The 21,887-nt window shown below is 39.3% G+C and overlaps 2 protein-coding genes across 2 annotated transcripts; both read left to right on the top strand.

Annotated features, from left to right (window-relative positions):
* Positions 1 to 20: 20 nt before the first annotated feature.
* Positions 21 to 6,621, top strand: LOC136253479 (uncharacterized). Its single transcript, XM_066046156.1, has 5 exons — positions 21 to 351; positions 601 to 1,693; positions 4,374 to 4,424; positions 4,606 to 4,628; positions 6,254 to 6,621. Exons 1-5 carry the CDS (start codon positions 21 to 23, stop codon positions 6,619 to 6,621), a joined length of 1,866 nt encoding a protein of 621 aa, XP_065902228.1.
* Positions 6,622 to 19,769: 13,148 nt separating this feature from the next.
* LOC136253242 (TNF receptor-associated factor 4-like) lies at positions 19,770 to 21,431 on the top strand. The gene has a single exon (XM_066045872.1). The coding sequence runs from the start codon at positions 19,972 to 19,974 to the stop codon at positions 21,319 to 21,321; it is 1,350 nt and encodes a 449-aa protein (XP_065901944.1). The 5' UTR covers positions 19,770 to 19,971; the 3' UTR covers positions 21,322 to 21,431.
* Positions 21,432 to 21,887: the final 456 nt, after the last annotated feature.

Here is a 21,887-nt window from a genome sequence, read left to right as displayed (position 1 = left end):
TGGAGTTGTATGGTTGCATTATGGAAGAAGATGCAACATACACAAGCAATCTTCTGACAGGAAGCATACCTGGAGGACATAAGGTTCTGGGCGTAAGTTGGGACCCAGTACGTGATGTGTTGTTGTTTGATATAAGGGATATAGCCAATTCTTTGCACACTTTAGAGCCAACAAAGCGAACTATTGTTGGCTTTGCTTCCCGATTTTATGACCCTCTGGGTTTTCTAGCCCCAGCAATAATAATGTTAAAGATGTTCTTTCAGGAGCTGTGCAAGGTTAAGCTGGATTGGGATGAGCAATTATCTAGAGAAATGTTGACTAAATGGAAAGGCTTGCTCTCCAGATTTCAAGGTACTGTTATCACGCTTCCTAGATGTTATTTTCAATTCATAGACAAACAGTCACCAAGCATCCTGTATGGTTTTTGTGATGCCTCCGCTGCTGCTTACGCCGCAGTTGTGTACCTCTGCGTTGGCTCACAGTCTGCTTATTTTGTAGCATCCAAGATTCGCGTAGCACCACTCAGCCAACAGACTATTCCCCGATTGGAGTTGCTATCTTGTCTCTTACTTGCCAAACTTATGTGACATGTGTTTGAAGCACTTAATACAGTGATTGATGTGAAAATAGGCTCATGCTTTACAGACTCCAAGGTAGCTCTCTTTTGGATACAAGGTGAAGGCAAACAGTGGAAGCAGTTTGTTCATAACAGAGTCACAGCAATCAGACAGTTAGTGCCAGTACAACACTGGGCACATTGTGCCGGGAAAGACAACCCAGCCGACTTGCCTTCCCATGGTGTTTCGACCAAGGACTTGGAGAAGAGCTTAATGTGGAGACATGGTCCAGATTGGCTACCCACGTTTTTACCTGCTGACTGTTCTGATGAGGGATCCATGCCAGAAGACTGCATCTCAGAAATGAAGGTGAACAACTCCAGCAGTCACACTTTATTGATAGCAACAGAGAATCCTGGAATCGGGAAACTGATTAACTGTGCACACTACAGCAAATTACAGAAGCTGTTAAGGGTGACTGCACTTGTGCGGAAGTTTGCAGCAAGGTTCAAGATGGTTGGTGATGTTGCCTTGGTTGACTGGACGATCACTGCTTCAGACCTAGAAAGAGCAGAACTGGATTGGATTACAGATTCCCAAAACCAACTGACCAGTGAAACCAATTTTGAACTATGGAAACACCAATTGGACTTATTTGTTGACAAACACAATAATTGGAGATGTGGTGGCAGACTGAAGAAGGCTAACATACTGTATGGACAAAAGTATCCGATTTTGCTTCTCAAACACCATCCATTGACTACCTTGATTATGCAATATGCACATGAGCGAACCTTGCACAGCGGTGTCAAAGATACTTTAACAGAAGTCCGGTCTAAGTACTGGCTTGTCAAGGGAAGGCAGTTCATTCGTAAGATCATCTATCAATGTGTCGTATGTCGTAAGCTAGAAGGCCAGCACTACAGAGCAGCACCTCCTCCGCCGTTGCCAGAATTCCACGTGAAGGAAGCACCTCCATTTGCATATTGTGGAGTTGACTTCGCTGGACCCCTCTACATTAAGGTGGAAGATAGATCAGAGAGCAGCAAAGTGTGGATTGCTCTGTATACATGTTGTGTTACCCGTGCTGTGCACCTTGAGTTAGTCCCTGATATGACCACACAGACATTTCTGAGGTCTTTCAAGCAATTCACAGCTAGAAGACCGTGTGTCTTGATTTTATAGCAATGGTGCAGTGTTATGTGGTAGATATTTGCATGAGTGTTTGTTTGGTGTTGTTGCGTACACTTTTTGCCCACTCTGTAGAGAGTTCAGCTGGAAACAAGTTACCCTGTAGAGATTTCAGCTAGAAACAAGTCACCCTGTAGAGATTTTAGCTACAAGCAGATCATCCTGTAGATAGTTCAGCTAGATACAAGTCACCTCAGTGTAGAGAGATCAGCTAGAGGAAATCATCTTGTAGAGAGTTCAGTGACAAAGAAACCATCCTGTAGAGAGTTCAGCTACAAACAAATCACCCTGTAGAGAGTTCAGCTGCAAACAAATCACCCTGTAGAGAGTTCAGCTACAAACAAATCAACCTGTAGAAAGATTAGCTAGAGGAAGTCACCTTGTAGAAAGATCAGCTAGAAACAAGTCACTTTGATGTTCAGTGAGAACATATTCCTTTTCTCATGTTACGTATAAAGAATTTTCAGTTGACCGTAATGTATTAATTACTATTATTATTATTAAACAGGAAGTAAAAAGAAGGTATAAGCCTGTAAGGTTCCTGATTTATACAAGTAATTAAATAATAGTTAGCAAAATAATATTATCGACTAATCCTATGTGTTATAATAAAAATTACTTCTATATAAAAAATATCACAAACTATCTCTTGTGAGTGTGGATGCTGTGACAACTTCATATGGAAGCCTGTTTCAATTATCAATAATTTAATTCTTTGACTGAAAGTGTGAGCTCTTACACCTTCAGATATTGATGGTTTAAATATCTTGAATGGGTGACCCATGGTATTGCTGTATGTTGGAAATTGACTAGTTTGCATGAATGTTATGTTAACTGTGATCATATCACCTCGTAAACATCTATATTTATTTCAATGATTATAAGTTGAATGCTTCAAGTCTTTCTTGGTATGTTAGATGTTTGATGGATGGAACTAATTTTGTAGTCATACTTTATTATCTTGGTCTAAAGTATAGAATAGTCCCCAGATAACATTGCCATATTTAAGGTGAGGCTGAATAATTGTTGTAAATAAGCATTTGAATGTTTCCTTGGTGAGATTTACAAATAAAATCATGATAAGACTGACAGTATGAATAGTTTTTAGTGGCAAATGAAGTGTGTAAATGGAATTTCATTAGGCTGTCTATATATGGTTACACCATAATCCTTCTCATTGCTGATCTGTTGAATATATATCCTTATTGTTCATTACAATGTGTTTGGGTTGAACTGTCCTAGGTGTAGCGATTTACACTTTGAGACATTAAAGAACAGTTGCCACTTCTCCGACCATAGGAAAAGATTGTTTATGTCTTCTTGTAGTTGGGCTATATCTTCTGAGCTATTATTTCTACATGTTTTACTGAAGATATTGATGTCATCTGCAAATAGCAGCAGAACTATTTATCTCTTTTGGAAGATCATTAGTGTATAGGAAGAACAGAATTGGACCTAATACAGATCTTTGGAGTATGCCACTAATAACATCACTGAAACCAAGCAAAGAATGATCTGTTTACAGATACTCCTGCTTTCTACTAGTAAGGAAACATTAATATTCAATCCAGTGCAATAGAGGTCCATCTTTTCCATTATGCTCTAAGCTTATTAGAAGCCTGTTGTGGGACACAGAATTGAATATCTTTTTAAAGTCAGAGTAAATCATATCCACAGAATCTCCATTATCTAGCACCTCTGACCAATATTCTGTTGCGAGCAATAGCTGGGTCTTGCACATTTGGGTAGAAAACCATGCTACTCCTCAGAAAAACGTTGTTTTCCATCATGTAGTTGGGAACCTGTATTCCGCGGAATACGGAATAGCGGAATTACGGAATAAGCGAAAATCACATTCTAAACTTTTGCTATTGTTTATAGCCTCTATAACGGTTTAATATACATTCCTCACCTTGTAGAGAACACAATCACGATGGCACCGATCTTCAGGGCGATCTTTAAATAGGATATGTACAAAGCTATTCACTCCAGAACAATCTAACTAAGCTAAACTATACTGTTAAATACACTTCACTACATAATCGTTAGAAAACTAGAAGTTCTTTGTGCTATACTTGCTCATACCAGCTGTCACACACGAGTAACTGCCCGAATTTATTAGAGTCATATACGAAGTGTTAGAGCCGATCTTGGAGCTCTGATGTTGGGAGCTGAAAGCAGTATTTATCCTCCAAATTTATTTGAAACACTTTATGTAATGGTAACTGAGTTATACGAAAGGTCAGATTACTCCATGCATGCAGGGTAGTTAACTAGGGGGTGGATTGTTTTGTCCTAAACTAGCTATTTGGCCAGTTAGCTAACTAGCTGATCATGTGTTAAAACACTGCTGGACAGACACTATAGTAATTGCTTATTTGATTTTGTATAGTAATTAGAATAGCTAAGTACATAATAATTATTAATTTTGTTTATGGATGTACAGGCATAAGCCTTTATCCTTAAAATACAAATACAAATACAAATGTGTGACAGCTGATATGAGCAAGTATAGCAAAAAGAACTTCTAGTTTTCTAACGATTATGTAGTGAAGTGTATTTAACAGTATAGTTTAGCTTAGTTAGATTGTTCTGGAGTGAATAGCTTTGTGTGTATCCTATCAGTTTAACGATTGCCCCGAGGATCGGTGCCCTCGTGATTGTGTTCTCTATGAGGTGAGGAATGTATATTAAAAGATTGTAGAGGCTATAAACAATAACAAAAAGTTTAGAATGTGATTTTTGCTTATTCCGAAATTTTGCTATTCCACTATTCCGTATTCCGCGGAATACAGGTTCCCCATGTAGGTGACATTGTTGTCTTTAATAATATATGCAAATACTTAACATACTGTAGATGTGAGAATGTGAGACTAACAGGTATGTAATTGCCAGGCACGGTGGTGGTCACCTTTTTGTAAACAGGTATCACCTTAGCCACTTTCCAAGTCTTGTGGTAGAACCCCTTCTGTAAATGCCGATTTATTAAAAAGTAGACTCAGTGTGGTACAGAGTTGCTCAGTAGACTCCTTAAACAACTTTGGATGGTAACCATCTGGGCCAAGGGATTTAGATGGTGATAATGACCTTGCCTTACAGCACACTAGTTCAGGTGAAATATGTATATTTGATAGTGATTTTCTGTGAGAATTGTTATCCATCTGAGGTAAGTTAATCAAATTTTCTTTAGTAAACATGCCACCAAAAAAGGAATTTAGAACTGATGCTTTCTCAGAATCAGTATGTAGTAGCTTCATTCCCATCAGGTAATTATAGTATTTCGGCATTGAACTTTTAACTTTGGTCTTAGAGTTTGGCTTATAGTTAAGGTTACGGGATACTGTAAACCTCACATATACACTATCAATCATTTTTCATGATTAGGGGTTTGATTTTTCTTAATGCATTGTTATCAAATATTTATGCATTCTTAACTTCTCATTAATCGACATGAAATTCAAATGTTGTTATGGAAACATGAGTTGTCCCTATGCCAATTAGTGAAAACTATGAACCAAAAATCAGACCAAAGAAGAGCCATGAGAACTTACTAACAATTCTAAGATTTGAAGAACATCACTTGTGAGGGACTGACAAGAGGATTTGTGAATAATGCGTATAGTTGTTGAAATATGACTACAATATGGCCTAAAGCAAGATACTGTGGTCACAAAATTTATTTTTAAATTGATATCAAAAGCACTAGAAACATTATTTCTAACAAAAGGCTCCATCAGGACCTAGACAAGAAGCCAAACTAGTAGTCTGTTTATACAAAATGTTAACAACTAGTTTGACAGTCCTGATTTTTGGTTCAGGAAAATATCGCCATTAGTCAGCAAAACTACACATGCGCTTACAGGTGCGCCAGTTGCTAAGTGTGTTGTTTCAATGTTATCTTGTACTGTTACATGTGTTTTCTTGTACCTTGTACCTGTCCAATCAGCACGCTATGATTCTCCCAACAATTTAAGCCTGTTACCAGCTGATACACAACGCAAACGCAACAACACCAAGCCCGCCTTAATTATGTAATAAAATTTTTGTTTGACATTTGCTCAGTATCCCGTAACCTTAACTCTAAGTGACCATGTTAGTTTCCTGAAAGTATGTATTTCTCTTCTCAAATAATCTAAATTACTATCAGTGAAAAGATACCTCTTCCAAAGGGCTTCTTTTTGGTGTCGAAGTTTGAAAACTTTGGTCGGCATTGATATATGGGCATTTCTTTCTTTTAGCAGTTATTGATCTGTTTAATTGTTTAGGTAATTTGATGCATCATAGTGTGGAGATATCACTGATATCAAGACGGACAGCATTGGAAACTCCATGATTTCCTTTATCCACCCATTATAATTTGGAGTCCTTTTGAAGAGTACAATTTAGAGAAAGTGATTAATTGTCCCCTTTGTATTACTTACTTACATAGTCATGGAAAATATTATATTGGGCAGATGGAACAGAATCACATCAACCTAGAAAATTATGTTCATTTGATCATACAGTTTTGTTGGTTAGCAGAGTTTATCAATTCTTCAGCAGGCAAGTATTGTTAGCACATGATGAAAGATTGCTTCAGACTCTAGCAAAGTCTATAGAAATTCCATTTGTTTTGCTCCACAAGACAGGATATACCAAAGAGTTTATCAAAAAAGTTGTAACACTTTGCAACAATGGTATGAACTTTTTAAAAATAGAATCAATGAGCATGGAGGAGCATTGGAATTATCATAGTGTTAATGAGCAAAAATATTGGCAAGCTTCAAAGGAGTACAAATCCCAGCATCCTTTTGAAGATATCCCAACAATTGATTTTCCAAAGTTTAAAACAGATAATGTTCCTAGCAATGATTCCATTGCTCAATGCTTTTAAAAAGATTTTCTACAGAAGGAACATTATTATGTAACGGAAATGGCACAGTTGACTGGTGACAAATGGATCAGTTGTGATCACACTTTTAAAGTTGCATCCAACATCGGATATCTAAGAGAAGACAATAAGTGGGTCCGCCAATATAGTGCAGTTTTCTTTGTACTGAACAATGAAGGAAAAGTTATAAGTTGGCAATTTACAAATGCCACATCCTTTGCTGATATACAAATTAAAGCTATTAATAAACTTAAAAGAACGGTTTGAAAGTCTAGGCACTAAAATACAAAAAATAACTATAGATAATTGCTGTCAGTGGAGAAACAAATTAAAAGACATTTTTGGAAATCACACAAGTGTATGTTTAGATGTATTTCATGCAGTACAAAGAATATCAAGAGCACTACCAAAGAAGCACCAACTATTTCATCAATGCGTCGATGAGTTGTGGTTTGTTTTTAGAGCTGGTGGAGACATTGGTATAAAGAGATGCAAGGCAACTCCCTTACCGGGTGAAATGCTAAGCAACATGGACAGTTTTGTTAAAAATGGAAAGACACAGTGTTGGGCAAGTTACTTTGTAAAAGTAACTAGTTACATATTACATATTACTTGCAACTGAACTATTTAGTTACAGTTACATATTACCCATAAAATAAAGTAACTGTAATAATATTACATATTATATTACTTTGTGTCCACAGCCTTAAGCTGTCACGTGTGAAACTACCACCTTATCACGTGACATGATTGCGTTGTTGGACAATATGCAAATCTTGGTTATAAGTAAGAAGCTGGTGAATAAGCTTCATTCAGTAGGCCCCGTTACTTCGTTGTGGTTAGGAGTTACTCAGAGGATAACTAACGAGACTAGTAACTTCGTTACTTATAGTAATAATATTACGTAATATTTGACTCGTTACAGTAACTATATTACTTATGTAACGCGTTACATTTGTAAGTTAAGTAACTTGCGTTATATTACCTGTTTTTATAGCGTATTTCGTTATATTACTTTGTTACCACAAAAGTAATAATATTACATAACGCGTTACATAAGTAACGCGTTACTAAGTAACGCGTTACTCCCAACACTGGAAAAACATCACTTATTCAGGTGTACTATTATTGAACAGAGAGGTGCTAAATGAAATAGATAAGCTTAAAGTTCATATTATGAAAGGATGTCTCTCAAACATAGAAGTGGGATGTGGAACTAACCGAAATGAAGCCTTGTACATACATATTAACTCCTTTTTCCATCAAAGTAGAATCAGCATTCTGTTAGCTTATGCATTAATGACGGTGCTTATATATTCCCATAATTCTGCTCAACAAGCAAAGCCCAAACGAGTCATAAAACCATTTAGTGCTACCGTTACGGAAGAGATAAAGCATTCCTTTTTATCATCAAACAGCGTGCCAAACAGCAATGAACATTTTAGAATAATGCCTAAGGACTCATTCCTTTTAGAAAGGGCAAATGATAGACTTTTCTATCATAAACTTTCACATGAATGTGATGAAGAAAGTACTTTTGACCTAGATTCAGTAACAATGTTGCTTTCAAGTTCAGTACAACAGTGCATGGTAGCTACCAAAATGAAAGATTGTAAGCAGCTCCAAATGTATTCAGTAATGCAAAGAGATAGAAAAATTTAAAACTTCACTAAAGAATACACACATTCCAAATAACCAGTTCTTAAACAATCTTCTGGAATCAAACAATCTTAAGCTGATTCCAATTCCAGGTGATGGCAACTGTTGTTTCTCTGCAGTTGGTATGGGTTTACAATGCACGTTTAAGGAGGCAGATAAATCAAGTATTTTGGAACATACGAACTCTTTGAATTTAAAAATTGATGACCTACTACAAACATCTTTGCAACTTAGAAGACCAATGGTAGAAGAGTGGACTAGGTGCAATAAAAGTTATTATGAAAAAATTCTTGTTAGTGTATAGCCAAAGCATTGATGAAGCTGCAAATAAATTTTCCAAGCCTGGCTATTATCAAGATGATTTAGGTGATTTAATGATACTAGCATAATGCAATGTGCTACATATTCCTATTATCTCAAATATCCCCAGCCAGCTGGTTATCCCTGTATTACCACAGGAGACTCTCTTTGATGCCTTGCTTTTTGTAGCATAAAATCACACAGGTACAGGACACTATGATGCAGCAGTTATTGAAGCAAAAAAGATTATGCAACCTAGCAATGATTGTTTCTGCAGATGTGGAGTTAATGGAAACAAACCCAGTTGTTGTAACACTGCAAGCTACCAGACTAGGTGAAAGTGCCACAAGAAAGGTACTGGGTGTTCACAATTATGTAAATGCAAAAACTGTTCTAATATTTAAGGGAAAAGATCTATACTTGGAAAAAGAAACCGAATCATGCATGCTCAACAGTATTCTCTTTCAAGTAGTAGAGCATTTGCTGAAGGTCGACAAGAAAAGATGGAGTATGGTCCATGGAATCTATTGGAAATGCAATGCAAGTCCATCCCAGCAGTGCGAGCCTTGCTACTGGTTGGCCAGGTTTACCTCTAACGTCTTTAAAAGAAAAGTGCAAGTCAGCACAATCCAAATCTATTAGTACATCTACAATTGATCGAGGCCCCAACTTGTAAGACTGTATTCCCCTCAAACGTGGTCATCTATTAACACACAAGTTCCAGTCAATCGCCTTCATATTACCTGTGACTCTTCCTGTAGTGAATGCAGTTACTTTACTCTGTGCCTTAACATCTAAATTCTCTATTATACATTCAACAGGTAAGGTTTCAAAAGTCTCTACCTGACCATTCAGAACACTTACATTGATCTTCTGCACTTGGCCTTGCAAACCTAGCTCAGCAGCAACATTGGTGTTAAGGTAAGTCTTAGCACTGGCATCATCTTAAAGAGCATTGACCTTTATATATATAATCTCTTGTTCAAATAAACAGGTATTTTCTCAAGGCAACACCTCCTGTAGTTTCTGTAATAAATGCTGAATCCTGTTGTACAACTTTTGTTTTGACTTGTTCACCTTCCCCCTCCCTGGAAGAATCAACCAGTAACCTTTGTTCTGTTTTATCTTGTTTATTACTTGCTGCTACTGGGTCTGGTAGAGTTTCACTGTTGTTCTTTTGTTTGTGCTTAACAAACAACCTGGCTTCACCTCCTTTTGATCTTTATGCAGCAGTCTCCTTACAGCCACCTACCCTGGTACAAGTTCAATGTTGACCCAAATGATCTCTTCTTAGACAACGAAAACACAATTTGAATTTTTTTGCACTCCCCCACCTCTTTGATCTTTAAATTCTTCACAGGCCCAAACACCATGTGCAGACCTCACAAGACCTCTCAACACTTCCAGCTTCTCACTTAAAACTTGGTCTACCAAAATAGGTTCGTGGAGACTCCTTCATAACTCTTGTATCAAATTTCCCATACCTTCCAGCACTCAATCCTTGGACTGTTTCCAAGGTTCTGGTGTGAAATTGAGCTTCCTGAACCACATATTCACGTAAAACTTCAACACACTCTATTTTATGGTTCTCAAACAACCATCAGTGGTAATTAGCCAACATAGAGGCAGGTAGTTTCTGCTGTAATTTCATGTATAACATACCATCCTGCAACTCTGCTGTACGATTTGCTTCTTTCAGGTTTACTATAGCTACATCTAGTAGGTCTGCAAACTTCTCTATATCCTTAGGACTTCCTGAATGCATTGGTTTGAAACTATCACGATCTCTTCTAAATAGAGTGCCACTTGACATCGTTGCCCACCAAACCAATCTTTCCATTGCAGCCTAATATGCTACTGCAGAATGTCCCAGATTCTCTATCACTTTAAGGGCCTCTTCTGCTAGGCATTGTCGCAACTGTAACACTTGTACTCTGCTGTGGCTGGGGCCTGGTCCACACAAGTATAAAGGCTGTCCTCCAGTTTTGATAATTCCTCTTATCCCCAGAAAACAATAGAATCGTCACTCTCTTCAATTGTTTCCATATGTCCTGACTGATTAATGTTGACCCCATCACATTTTTGTATCTGACCAACATTCTCTGTTACTGGCAAAGTTGTTTCACGGTTTAATGCTCCAAATCCTGCTGATTGTTTGCATATCAATGGCTGATGTACTATTGTTACAATATTCTCTTGCAACTGTTCTGACTGGTGCACTGGCCTATAACTAGACAAAAGATTGCTCTTATTACTTACCAAATCATGCTGTGCTGCATTCTCAGGAAATTGTGAAACTCTAATTCGATGTGTTTCAGTTACATGTTGATAGGCTGGCTATGTCTCTTCCAGCGTTCTCACAAACTTGCTGTAAGCATCTGACTTGCTAAGCTAGTCGTATACTTCTTGCTCCTGATTCTACGCTTCTGTATACTCTATTTCTATCTTCTAAATTTCCTATCCAAGCCTCTCACTACTCTTATAGTCCTTCACTCTTCCAAACCCATCTAAAAGCTTCTCTATAACCTCCATAGCTTCCTCCTGAGCCATATCTAAAGTTACATAAGCTTCCTGTATGGCATCAAGTGTTAACTCCTTCTGTTGTATATGAACTAACAAAGCATGCCTTGCCTTAGTAAATGCTGCTTTAGCCCTAGCCTTTGAATGTTTCAATTCGGTTACATTCTCCACAAACAACTCACTGGCGTTCTCTCTATCCTTCTCAGCATCTTCTGTCAGTGGTAAGTCATCTCCCTGCTGCTCTACAGACATCTCAAACAAACATCCTCTGCTACCAGAAAACTATATGGTTCTGAGACCACACAACTGTCTATACTGAGTCTCTTTCTCTACTAAGTTACAGCAATCAATTCTTTAAGCAAATCAGCACATACAGCAAAGTAACATCAAGTAACATCAGCACCAGTAACAATAAAATAAAGAGTCTCTCTATTTATACTATAACTCTAGGTCAGTTCTAGAACTATCTTTAATTAACCTTGTTCCAAGTTGTTATCACCTTTGAGAATGCTTATTATTTTACAGGTTACAGTTTATTTTCTCTTCTCCACTATATTATTAAGATTTGTTATAGTGACAAGTGGTGATCAGCTTAAGACCAATGCTAGACAGATTCATTCTTCGGAGGATATTGTTGGAGCAGGACTATGTGAGACTTTTCTCTCAGTTTTTGTGGTTAAAGCTATATTATTAAAATTTGTTTTAGTGACGAGTGGTGATCAGCTTAAGACCAACACTAGACAGATTCATTCTTCAGAGGTATTGTTGGAGCAGGACTAGGTGAGACTTTTCTCTCAGTTTTTGTGGTTAAAATTATATTATTAAAATTTGTTATAGTGATGAGTGGTGATCAGCTTAAGACCAATGTTAGACAGATTTATTCTTCAGAGGATATTGTTGGAGCAGGACTAGGTGAAATCCCTAGCTTAGTAGTTTCTTGGAAATTATTGTTGAACTATGTTTTAGGGAGCAGACTGATGTCTAATCATAGGAAGAGAAGAATTAGGTGTAAGCAGTGTCATGGCTGCAAATCCTCTGCCAGTGGTAAATGCAGGCACTGCCTCAACCCAAAGTTCAAGAAAGCTTGCCTTCAGAATGCTTGCACGAACCTTCAGTAGATAATTTACTACATGGTTTTTTTGAAGTAGTAATCAAGTACATTATAATTATATTTACTGATTAATTTGCAATGAATTCAATTTTGATGCTATTTCACTGTTCATTCATCTGAAAGTTTACAAAAATCACTGTGACATAATCATTAATATCAATTAACAGGTAATCTGATTGTGATACTTTTAGTCACCATTATATGTGACCAGATTTTACAGAACCGAACCAAATCGCACATCAGGCAAAATCAAACTAACACCACCAGTGGATAGCTACACTATTGTACTACAAGTTTTGACCCTCAGCACTACTCAAACTACACGAGGCTGGTTTTAATAGACGTCTTTTCTGGGTGGTGTGGAGTGCCCAAATGGCAGTTTCAGGCCTTGTGAAGGACCTGGCTTGGCAAGAATCAGTGGTTTACTGGTGGACAGCCTTATAATGTTGGCCAGACGTGTTCTCTGTAGAGTTTGCTACATATCAGCCACTAATGAGCCAGCACAGCCCTGTAATCTCGTGTCTGGACTCCAATCGTGGTCTGCCTCCATTTTGAGGTCTATCTTTTGCCCTCCCCGCTACCCCCCAGCCTCCACCCCTTTGTGAGCACTCGTGATACTACTTCGCTCGTCCAACTGCTCAGATTTTCTATCTTATTTGGCGGGAAACTGTACAAGCAGCTACAAGTACTGGAAAGGTAACAGATTGATGCATTTTTTGTGTAAATTTCATACGCGTGCTTGCTATCCTTGGAGAGTTATGCTGGCTTCAATTCTTTAAAACCGTTTATCTCGAAACTTCTAATGTGCGATTTGGATCGTTTTTCCAAAATCCAGTCACATATACAGTGAGTGAAATAAAATTATCGAATGTGGTTTTTGCCAATTAAACCCATGCTATAATGATTGCATCAATTCGTGAATTACTAAATTTTGTGTATGCTAATTTCATCACTATACAGGATTACTAATTTAAATTAGTGTATTGCTTGGCTTAAGCTAGTGTGCTGGCTCAAACTATAATGTCTATACATTAGCAATGAAGAGAGCGCTTGAGAGGACAAGCATAGACTCACCGGTGTGTAGAGCACACAAACATAGAATTTTACAGCTAGTGGGGTCTGGGGTGATGCTCCCTCTGGAAATTTTTGGAATATAGCTATCACAAGATTGAATCTGGAAGCTATTTTTAACCAAATACTCTATTGTACTGAAAGATTGTGAGTACAAGATGGATCAATGAGTTCAGTTGTAAGTAATTTTAGCTGAAAAGCAAGACTACACTTTTAAAATCAACGTTACTGGATTAAAAGGCAATACATTGTCAAAGACAATACACAGGATTGGATCTTGAGGTCATGTAGTCACATGTAGAGATTTAAAATGCATACAAAAACAACTTCAATTTTGTATTATAGTCACAGACTGTTGCTATTTCCATCTAACATTTTACAACTATGGCCACATCACCATATTATTATATACAACCAGAGTCCAAGTCACTTACATATACAACTAGTTTTGGCCACAACTAACCCCCTTATAACCTGGGCACAACGACAGCGTAAATACGTATCATTTGAGCTTATCAAGTTGAGCTTCAAGAGGTTTGGCAGTGCAAACACTTAAATTTTATTGATGCTAAACTACAGGGAGATACTTCAGATAAATGCAGCATGAAACTTTGGTACTGATAAAGGTGAAACAAATAGTTCTCAGATGCTGAACCCTTGTTAACTTTATACATACCAAGGAATAAAGCATGTCAACTCAAGCATCAAGTTTGTATCAACAACTGGCAATACTCACCATTATAATTATTAAACAGTTTGACAGAAGCTGTTAAGTATATGGCAGAATGTTTGGAGCAATGGTTAAATAGTAGTGTACAGGTACAGAGGTTGTTTTTCAAGGAGTTTCCACTGGTAACTTTTGAAAAACATTGTAATTTCATGGTGGATACTCTAATGGAGAAATTGGCTGTTCTATTAGAGTACTTCGATTCTTAGCAGCTTTTAGGTTAAGTCTAACGCCAAGAGTATAATTTGAACTCCTCTCAGTAATTCTAAGAGATTAGCCTAGCCATTTACCTTTCCCTTTCCATTTTTTCATTGCCCATGCAATGAAAGATGGAATTGCCCAGCTACAACTTCCAAAAGCTTCCTAGCTTGCACATAGTAAAATGTTGGTGGGAGGTGGGGTGTTCAGCACCCCAAGCACCCCCTCCCCCCTAAATCCACCCTTGGACCAGATGTTTTGTATTTGAAATCCCGTAAATTTTTTGTTATGATAACTCAAAGACATATATAGACAAGTAGTATAATTTCACAGCACATTATTGCCTGACACTTGATAATTCAAGGGTCATTATAAGCAGCAGGTAGTTGCCTTACACAATTGGATTAACATATAAAATTCTTAGCTACTAGGAAAATTTGTTTGGAGAGGTGGCCTTTCTATACAGGTAGGCGCTCAAACACATTCCACTGTATCTTTTATTTTTTGGAAGGGATATATTAGTTATAGTAGCCACATTCTGTAAAACCTCTATAATTATTCTGCAAGAAATAGCTTTTTGGAATAGTAGTTAGTTATATAAGGTGATAACAATTTCACAAGGTGATAAAAACATTTCAGCTGGTGTGAACATGGTTTCAATACCAAACTCTGCAATTTTAAAATCTCCAATAATCCTTAATAACAATAGTCAGTCAGTAGAGCATGAACCATAATAATAATTATGTTAAAGTAGAACAGTGACCACAAAAACCATGGAAGCCACAGGATCCACTGGAAACCACAGGAAATACTGGAAGTATGCAATCAGTAGTGCATTGAAACGTGGAACCATGAGAACCAGTGGAACCACGAGAACCAGTGGAACCACGAGAACCAGTGGAACCATGAGAACCGGAACCATGAGAACCAGTGGAACCATGAGAACCAGTGGAACCATGAGAACCAGTGGAACCATGAGAACCAGTGGAACCATGAGAACCAGTGGAACCATGAGAACCAGTGGAACCATGAGAACCAGTGGAACCATGAGAACCAGTGGAACCATGAGAACCATAAGAACCAGTGAACCACGAGAACCAGTGGAACCATGAGAACCAGTGGAACCATGAGAACCAGTGGAACCATGAGAACCACAAGAACCAGTGGAACTGTGAGAACCAGTGGAACCATGAGAACCAGTGGAACCATGAGAACCACGAGAACCAGTGGAACCCTGAGAACCAGTGGAACCATGAGAACCAGTGGAACCATGAGAACCATGAGAACCACGACAACCAGTGGAACCATGAGAACTAGTGGAACCATGAGAACCATGAGAACCAGTGGAGCCACGAGAACCAGTGGAACCATGAGAACCATAAGAACCAGTGAACCACGAGAACCAGCGGAACCATGAGAACCAGTGGAACCATGAGAACCATGAGAACCAGTGGAACCTTGAGAACCAGTGGAACCATGAGAACCAGTGGAACCATGAGAACCAGTAGAACCATGAGAACCAGTGGAACCATGAGAACCAGTGGAACCATGAGAACCAGTAGAACCATGAGAACCAGTGGAACCATGAGAACCAGTGGAACCATGAGAACCATGAGAACCAGTAGAACCCTGAGAACCAGTAGAACCCTGAGAACCAGTGGAACCATGAGAACCAGTGGAACCATGAGAACCATGAGAACCACGACAACCAGTGGAACCATGAGAACTAGTGGAACCATGAGAACCATGAGAACCAGTGGAGCCACGAGAACCAGTGGAACCATGAGAACCATAAGAACCAGTGAACCACGAGAACCAGCGGAACCATGAGAACCAGTGGAACCATGAGAACCATGAGAACCAGTGGAACCTTGAGAACCAGTGGAACCATGAGAACCAGTGGAACCATGAGAACCAGTAGAACCATGAGAACCAGTGGAACCATGAGAACCAGTGGAACCATGAGAACCAGTAGAACCATGAGAACCAGTGGAACCATGAGAACCAATAGAACCATGAGAACCAGGGGAACCATGAGAACCAGTGGAACCATGAGAACCAGCGGAATCATGAGAACTATAAGAACCAGTGGAACCATGAGAACCAGTGGAACCATGAGAACCAGTGGAACCATGAGAACCAGTGGAACCATGAGAACCATGAGAACCAATGGAACCTTGAGAACCAGTGGAACCATGAGAACCAGTGGAACCATGAGAACCAGTAGAACCATGAGAACCAGTGGAACCATGAGAACCAGTGGAACCATGAGAACCAGTAGAACCATGAGAACCAGTGGAACCATGAGAACCAATAGAACCATGAGAACCAGGGGAACCATGAGAACCAGTGGAACCATGAGAACCAGCGGAATCATGAGAACTATAAGAACCAGTGGAACCATGAGAACCAGTGGAACCATGAGAACCAGTGGAACCATGAGAACCAGTGGAACCATGAGAACCATGAGAACCAATGGAACCTTGAGAACCAGTGGAACCATGAGAACCAGTGGAACCATGAGAACCAGTAGAACCATGAGAACCAGTGGAACCATGAGAACCAGTGGAACCATGAGAACCAGTAGAACCATGAGAACCAGTGGAACCATGAGAACCAGTGGAACCATGAAAACCAGGACCCACGAGAACCAGTGGAACCATGAGAACCAGTGGAACCATGAGAACCAGTGGAGGCATGAGAACCAGTGGAACCATGAGAACTAGACAACCACAGAATTGTATTTACACTATATAGCATGGATATTTCTAAATATATAATTAATATTTCATGAGTTTTATGTCCAGAAACAGCCCAAACTTTGGCCGTTCGTATCTCAGAAATGGTTGGAGCGATTTTTTTCAAATGTGGAATGTGGACTCCCCTACCTAGCCGGCACTTCTGTAGCAACTTTGGTTTAAGGAATCACGGAGCTACAAAGGTGTGAAAATGGTGTTAGTACTTTCTTCCTGTTAATATACTCACAGTGTGGTGCACCAGAATCTTGGGCTGCATGACACACTACCGTGTGTCTTGATAAAACCAATCTGTTAGTAATACTAGACAGATGCTAAAAGCATGATGGGGCGAGCCTGAGTTGTGTAAAAAGTGATGCGGAATCAACTGTATTACCATGAATAGCGTTTAATGTGTCACTGCTTGAAGTATCTTAGTTTACTACAGTGGTATATCCCCAGTACATGGAACAGTTAATTGTTTGGTATTTTAGTAGTTTTTCAGTAAACCTGCATTCACTGATGTTTTACTGAGAGTTTAAAACTTAGTAAAATAATTATTTTCCATATACTTAAGTCTACTGACACTTTACTATCAGTATATCTACAGTAAGACATCTTAACAAATTAGTAAACTAAGAACCTTCAAGCAGTGTGTGTGTGTGTGTTTGTAGCTATACATACAGAAATGCACAGGCTACTCTAGAGGTAGCTGGAGGAAGGTGAAAAAGGATGTGACATCCTGCGGAAGATTTAGGATGTGACCACTATAACCATATTGACCATAGGGAAGACAATACACTGACATGATTGGCAGAACCCGTGAAATCAGCATTTCTTCAGCCTGAGATAGCTCTCTCAGCCTGAGATAGCTCCTACGTATGGAGTAAAACAAAATGTGCATATTAAATATGACATACATGGACACTATTAAACTGCTGCTTATTGTGATTCTATAGTACAGTGATGTGTGCCATGTAAGGTATAATATGACTCCATACAATATGTATGACTAAACAATTTTAAACTTACAGTGAGCTCAGGTGGGACTGGTCTAGGGTCCATATTGTTGGCAGCAGAGTACAGCTTGGGTAGTAAAGAATCATTATGGCAACGATTGCGTGCACCTGCATGATCATTGGTGCTAAAATCATGATGCTCTAAACATATGGAACATAGTTGGCTCTGCAATGTGGCTAGCTTTCCATGAAATTCTTGCTGCATTCTCCTTATAACATCGTGGCCATCAATAGAAGGATTAATATTAGAGCTGTTACCATCTCGTGAAAGTAGAAATGTAGCTTGTTGTCTTTCTCTACGAGTTTGATTCACAACATGTCTGTCTTCGGTGGTTAAGCTTGCACGCCTATTTCTGTCAAATGCATTAAGGTTCTATTAGTACTACAAGTACAGCTAGTTAGCTCAGTACCCGGTCTCTCTTTCTTCAGGCGTTTCTTGTGCTCTTCGTAGTCTGTCGCGCTCTCTCCTTCTAGCCAACCTTTCTTCTCGTTCAGCCATTAAACCACGTGCTAAGCCATGTGGAGTAAAAGTACACCGCTCATGAAATTTTCGTGAAGCAGCGTGGAGCAATCCGTTTTCTTTCAGTATATTTTCGTGAACGCGACGTACGTACCATTCACTAACAGTGTGGGGCACTCCGTTTTCGTTCGGTAAATTTTCGTGAACGCGACGTACGCACCATTCCTTTTTTTTTTTTTTTTTTGGAGATATAAAGAAAATAAGATTAGAACATACAAATAACAATTAAATCAAAAACTGAGTCTCTGATTGCACCAAGGCCACAGGAGCACTTGTGATGTAACGACCTTGTGAAGATCGTGCTCCTCTAATGCATTGGATTGCTGAACGCAGTAAACAAAATGACAATCTACATCTAATCCATCCTAGTACTGTGGCATAAGGGTCATTCCATTTGTCAGACAATAAACTCGCCAATTGCTTGTAAAAAACACTGGCTTCATGGCCCATTCCCCCGGAAGCAGAGAACACTAGAGGGGTAAAAGAACTGAGTTCCACTTCACGGATTCGCAACTCATAAGCTCTCTTCTTTGTTATTTCGTGTTTCCTGTAACATGACTGAAGGGTGGTTCCACTGTTGGATGGTGCAAGTGGGTTAAAAACTCTGACGTCCGTATAACATTTTTCATAACGACCACCCCAAAATCCATTCATGGCAATGTCCAAGCATGCGCCATCCTGAGTGTTGGCTGTCTTCTGTTGAAATCTTTCATCACTTAGAGGCTGCAGATGAGGCTCAACCTCCACATCATGGCACACTTCAGATAACAATTCAGCTGTGATATCCCTCACTTCGTTGTGGCGTATTGAAGGGAATCCACCCTTTGGACAAGATAGGGCATGATCAACAGAAAAGTTGGTACCACACGCACAGTGGGAAGGTGTACGAGAGGGCATCCAGCCATACCTCAAAGCAAGGGCATCTTGAAAGGCAGTCTTGTGTAGGGAGAAACCATGTTCCTGCACAGGTAGGGCAGTAAGCCAGCTAGAAGCACCCTTTTCCTGTGCTAAAGTAACAGCCCTCTGAAGAGTGGGAGTAAGCTTAGAGAACAGTTCCTTACTAAGAGTGGACAAATTGATAGTCTTGGATTGTTTAATTTCTCGACACCATTTCTCGAGCCATTTCCATTGTTTAATTTCTCAACACCATTTCTCGACTATACTGGGGCTCGCTTAGGCTCGCCCCAACCAATAATATCTATGGCTTCACAAGCCGCTTACCGGTATCGATTAGAAATTATAAGCGCCTCCAATCGATAGGCTCTGTGGTAAAAAAAAAAACAAAAAAAAAACAGTGCGGCCACTCGTGCTGGGTATCTGCGTGAGTCACAATTTTGTTGTTTTTTAGATAGTTACTATCGTTCATGCTGACTGCTGACTTCCGGGAAACGTCATTAAGTGAATGTGTCATCAAGCTGCTGAGAGCTCAGTCGCCGCGGCATAGATATTGTCGCGGAATATCCAAGGGCGTATCACTTCTAGACTGAGAAACAATGGACATAGCCACGTCCAGTGAAATGGGTGGATACGACTACAGTTTCGTTGATACTCCACCAGATCGTCTCGTTTGTACCATTTGTCACTTTCCCAGTAGAAATCCTTACCTCACGACGTGTTGTGGACATGTTTTCTGTAAGTCTTGTCTGGATAATCACAAGGAAGTTAGTAAGGTTTGTCCAGTTTGCCGTGAAGAAGAATTCATAGTGTATACTAACAAGCAAGCTGATCGAGAGATTAGGAGTCTTCACGTCATGTGTTCTAACCAGGAGAGAGGTTGTGAGTGGCAGGGTGAATTGAATGACATAAACAATCACCTTGTAAACAGTGATGGTTGTCATTTTGAGAATGTGAAGTGTTCCAATGAGTGTGGGAAGATGTTACAACGACGATATCTGACCAGTCATGTTGAGACTGAGTGTCCACATCGTAAGATTGACTGTCAGTACTGCGACATTACAGGAGAACAACAGTTTATTGAGGGAGAACACAAGGAGCAGTGTCCCAAGCTTGCCCTACCCTGTCCCAACAAGTGTGAGGTAGAGAGTCTCCTTCGTGAAGACATGGAAGCACACAGGAAGGAATGTCCTTTTGAGATGGTCCAGTGTGAATATTACAACGTGGGGTGTGAGGAGAGGATGATGCGTAAGAGGAAAAAGGAACATGACCAGGAAAAAATGGAGGAGCACTTGTGGATGACTAAACGTAAACTAGTAAAAACAGAAGATAAGTTAGAAGCCGCTGAAGCTAAACTAGTACTCTCGGATAGGCTTGGAAACCTTGAGGTAATGATGCAGCATGTGATCAACACTACTGGATCTTCTGATAGATTTACCACCTCCACACCATGGCCACTTCAATTAGTAGCAAGAGTCAAAACACTTTTTCCGATACCACTATGTCCAGTAACTGTGAGAATGTTAAAGTTCAATGAAAACAAGGAAAATGAGATTGTTTGGCACAGTGATCCTTTTTATTCTCACAATGAAGGGTACAAACTGTGTCTCTCTGTTTATGCTGCTGGCTGTGGTGGTAGTAAAGGTACTCACCTATCAGTGTTTTTGTGCCTCATGAAGGGCCCTCATGATGATGAGCTAACATGGCCACTCAGGGAAAAGTACGAGTTTAAATTGCTAAACCAGATCAGTGACTTTGAGCACCATTCAATGGCTATGATCTATGATGATCGTGCCACAGATGTTCATGCTGGTAGAGTCATTGTGGGTGATAAAGCCAGAGGTTGGGGAAAACGACAGTTCATTTCCGATGAAGACCTCCACAAGGTCACTCCAACATGTCGGTATCTCAAAGATGATTGTATCTTCTTCCAAGTTAGTAAACTGTAACTAGACAAATAACTGTAGCTTTTTAACAGTGTGTGTACATCATTGAGTACACCAGCAGTATTATTAGTACCAATTAGGAGATTAGCTATAGTATTGCACTATTAAATGTAATACAGTGTTCTTCAATGTTACAAAGGGTGGGTTTAGATCAATCAGGGTTAAGGAATTCCATAGTTTTGGGAGTCTAGAAAAATAAAAAGGGTGGTTTTCAGGCATTTTTATGATGACATGTTGTGTCACATAACAGGATCGATAGTAGGTTTTAATTTTGTGATTAATTTTAAGTCTTGGAAATGAAGGTAGTTTGCTATAAAGAAGGTCATGGGTTGCTGTGTTTTGACTGATAATAGACATCTGGCTCAACACCACATATAGCACATAGTGTGGCACTTAATGGTACCAATACCACCTTTTACTGATACCAGTATAATTATGACTGGTGAACCCACTCAAACCATATCAAAAGAAAGCATGGTGCCAGAGTTAATGTTTTCATCTGAATGCGTGCCGCAGGTATTATTTACTGACCTTGAAGGTGAAGTAGCCATTACGCTTAGATATCAGCT

This window comes from Dysidea avara, chromosome 4, assembly GCF_963678975.1.
Source record: "Dysidea avara chromosome 4, odDysAvar1.4, whole genome shotgun sequence".
Taxonomy (NCBI): Eukaryota; Metazoa; Porifera; class Demospongiae; order Dictyoceratida; family Dysideidae; genus Dysidea; species Dysidea avara.
Note: the sequence above shows the minus strand (reverse complement) of the source record. Positions and strands in the feature narration are given on the sequence as shown.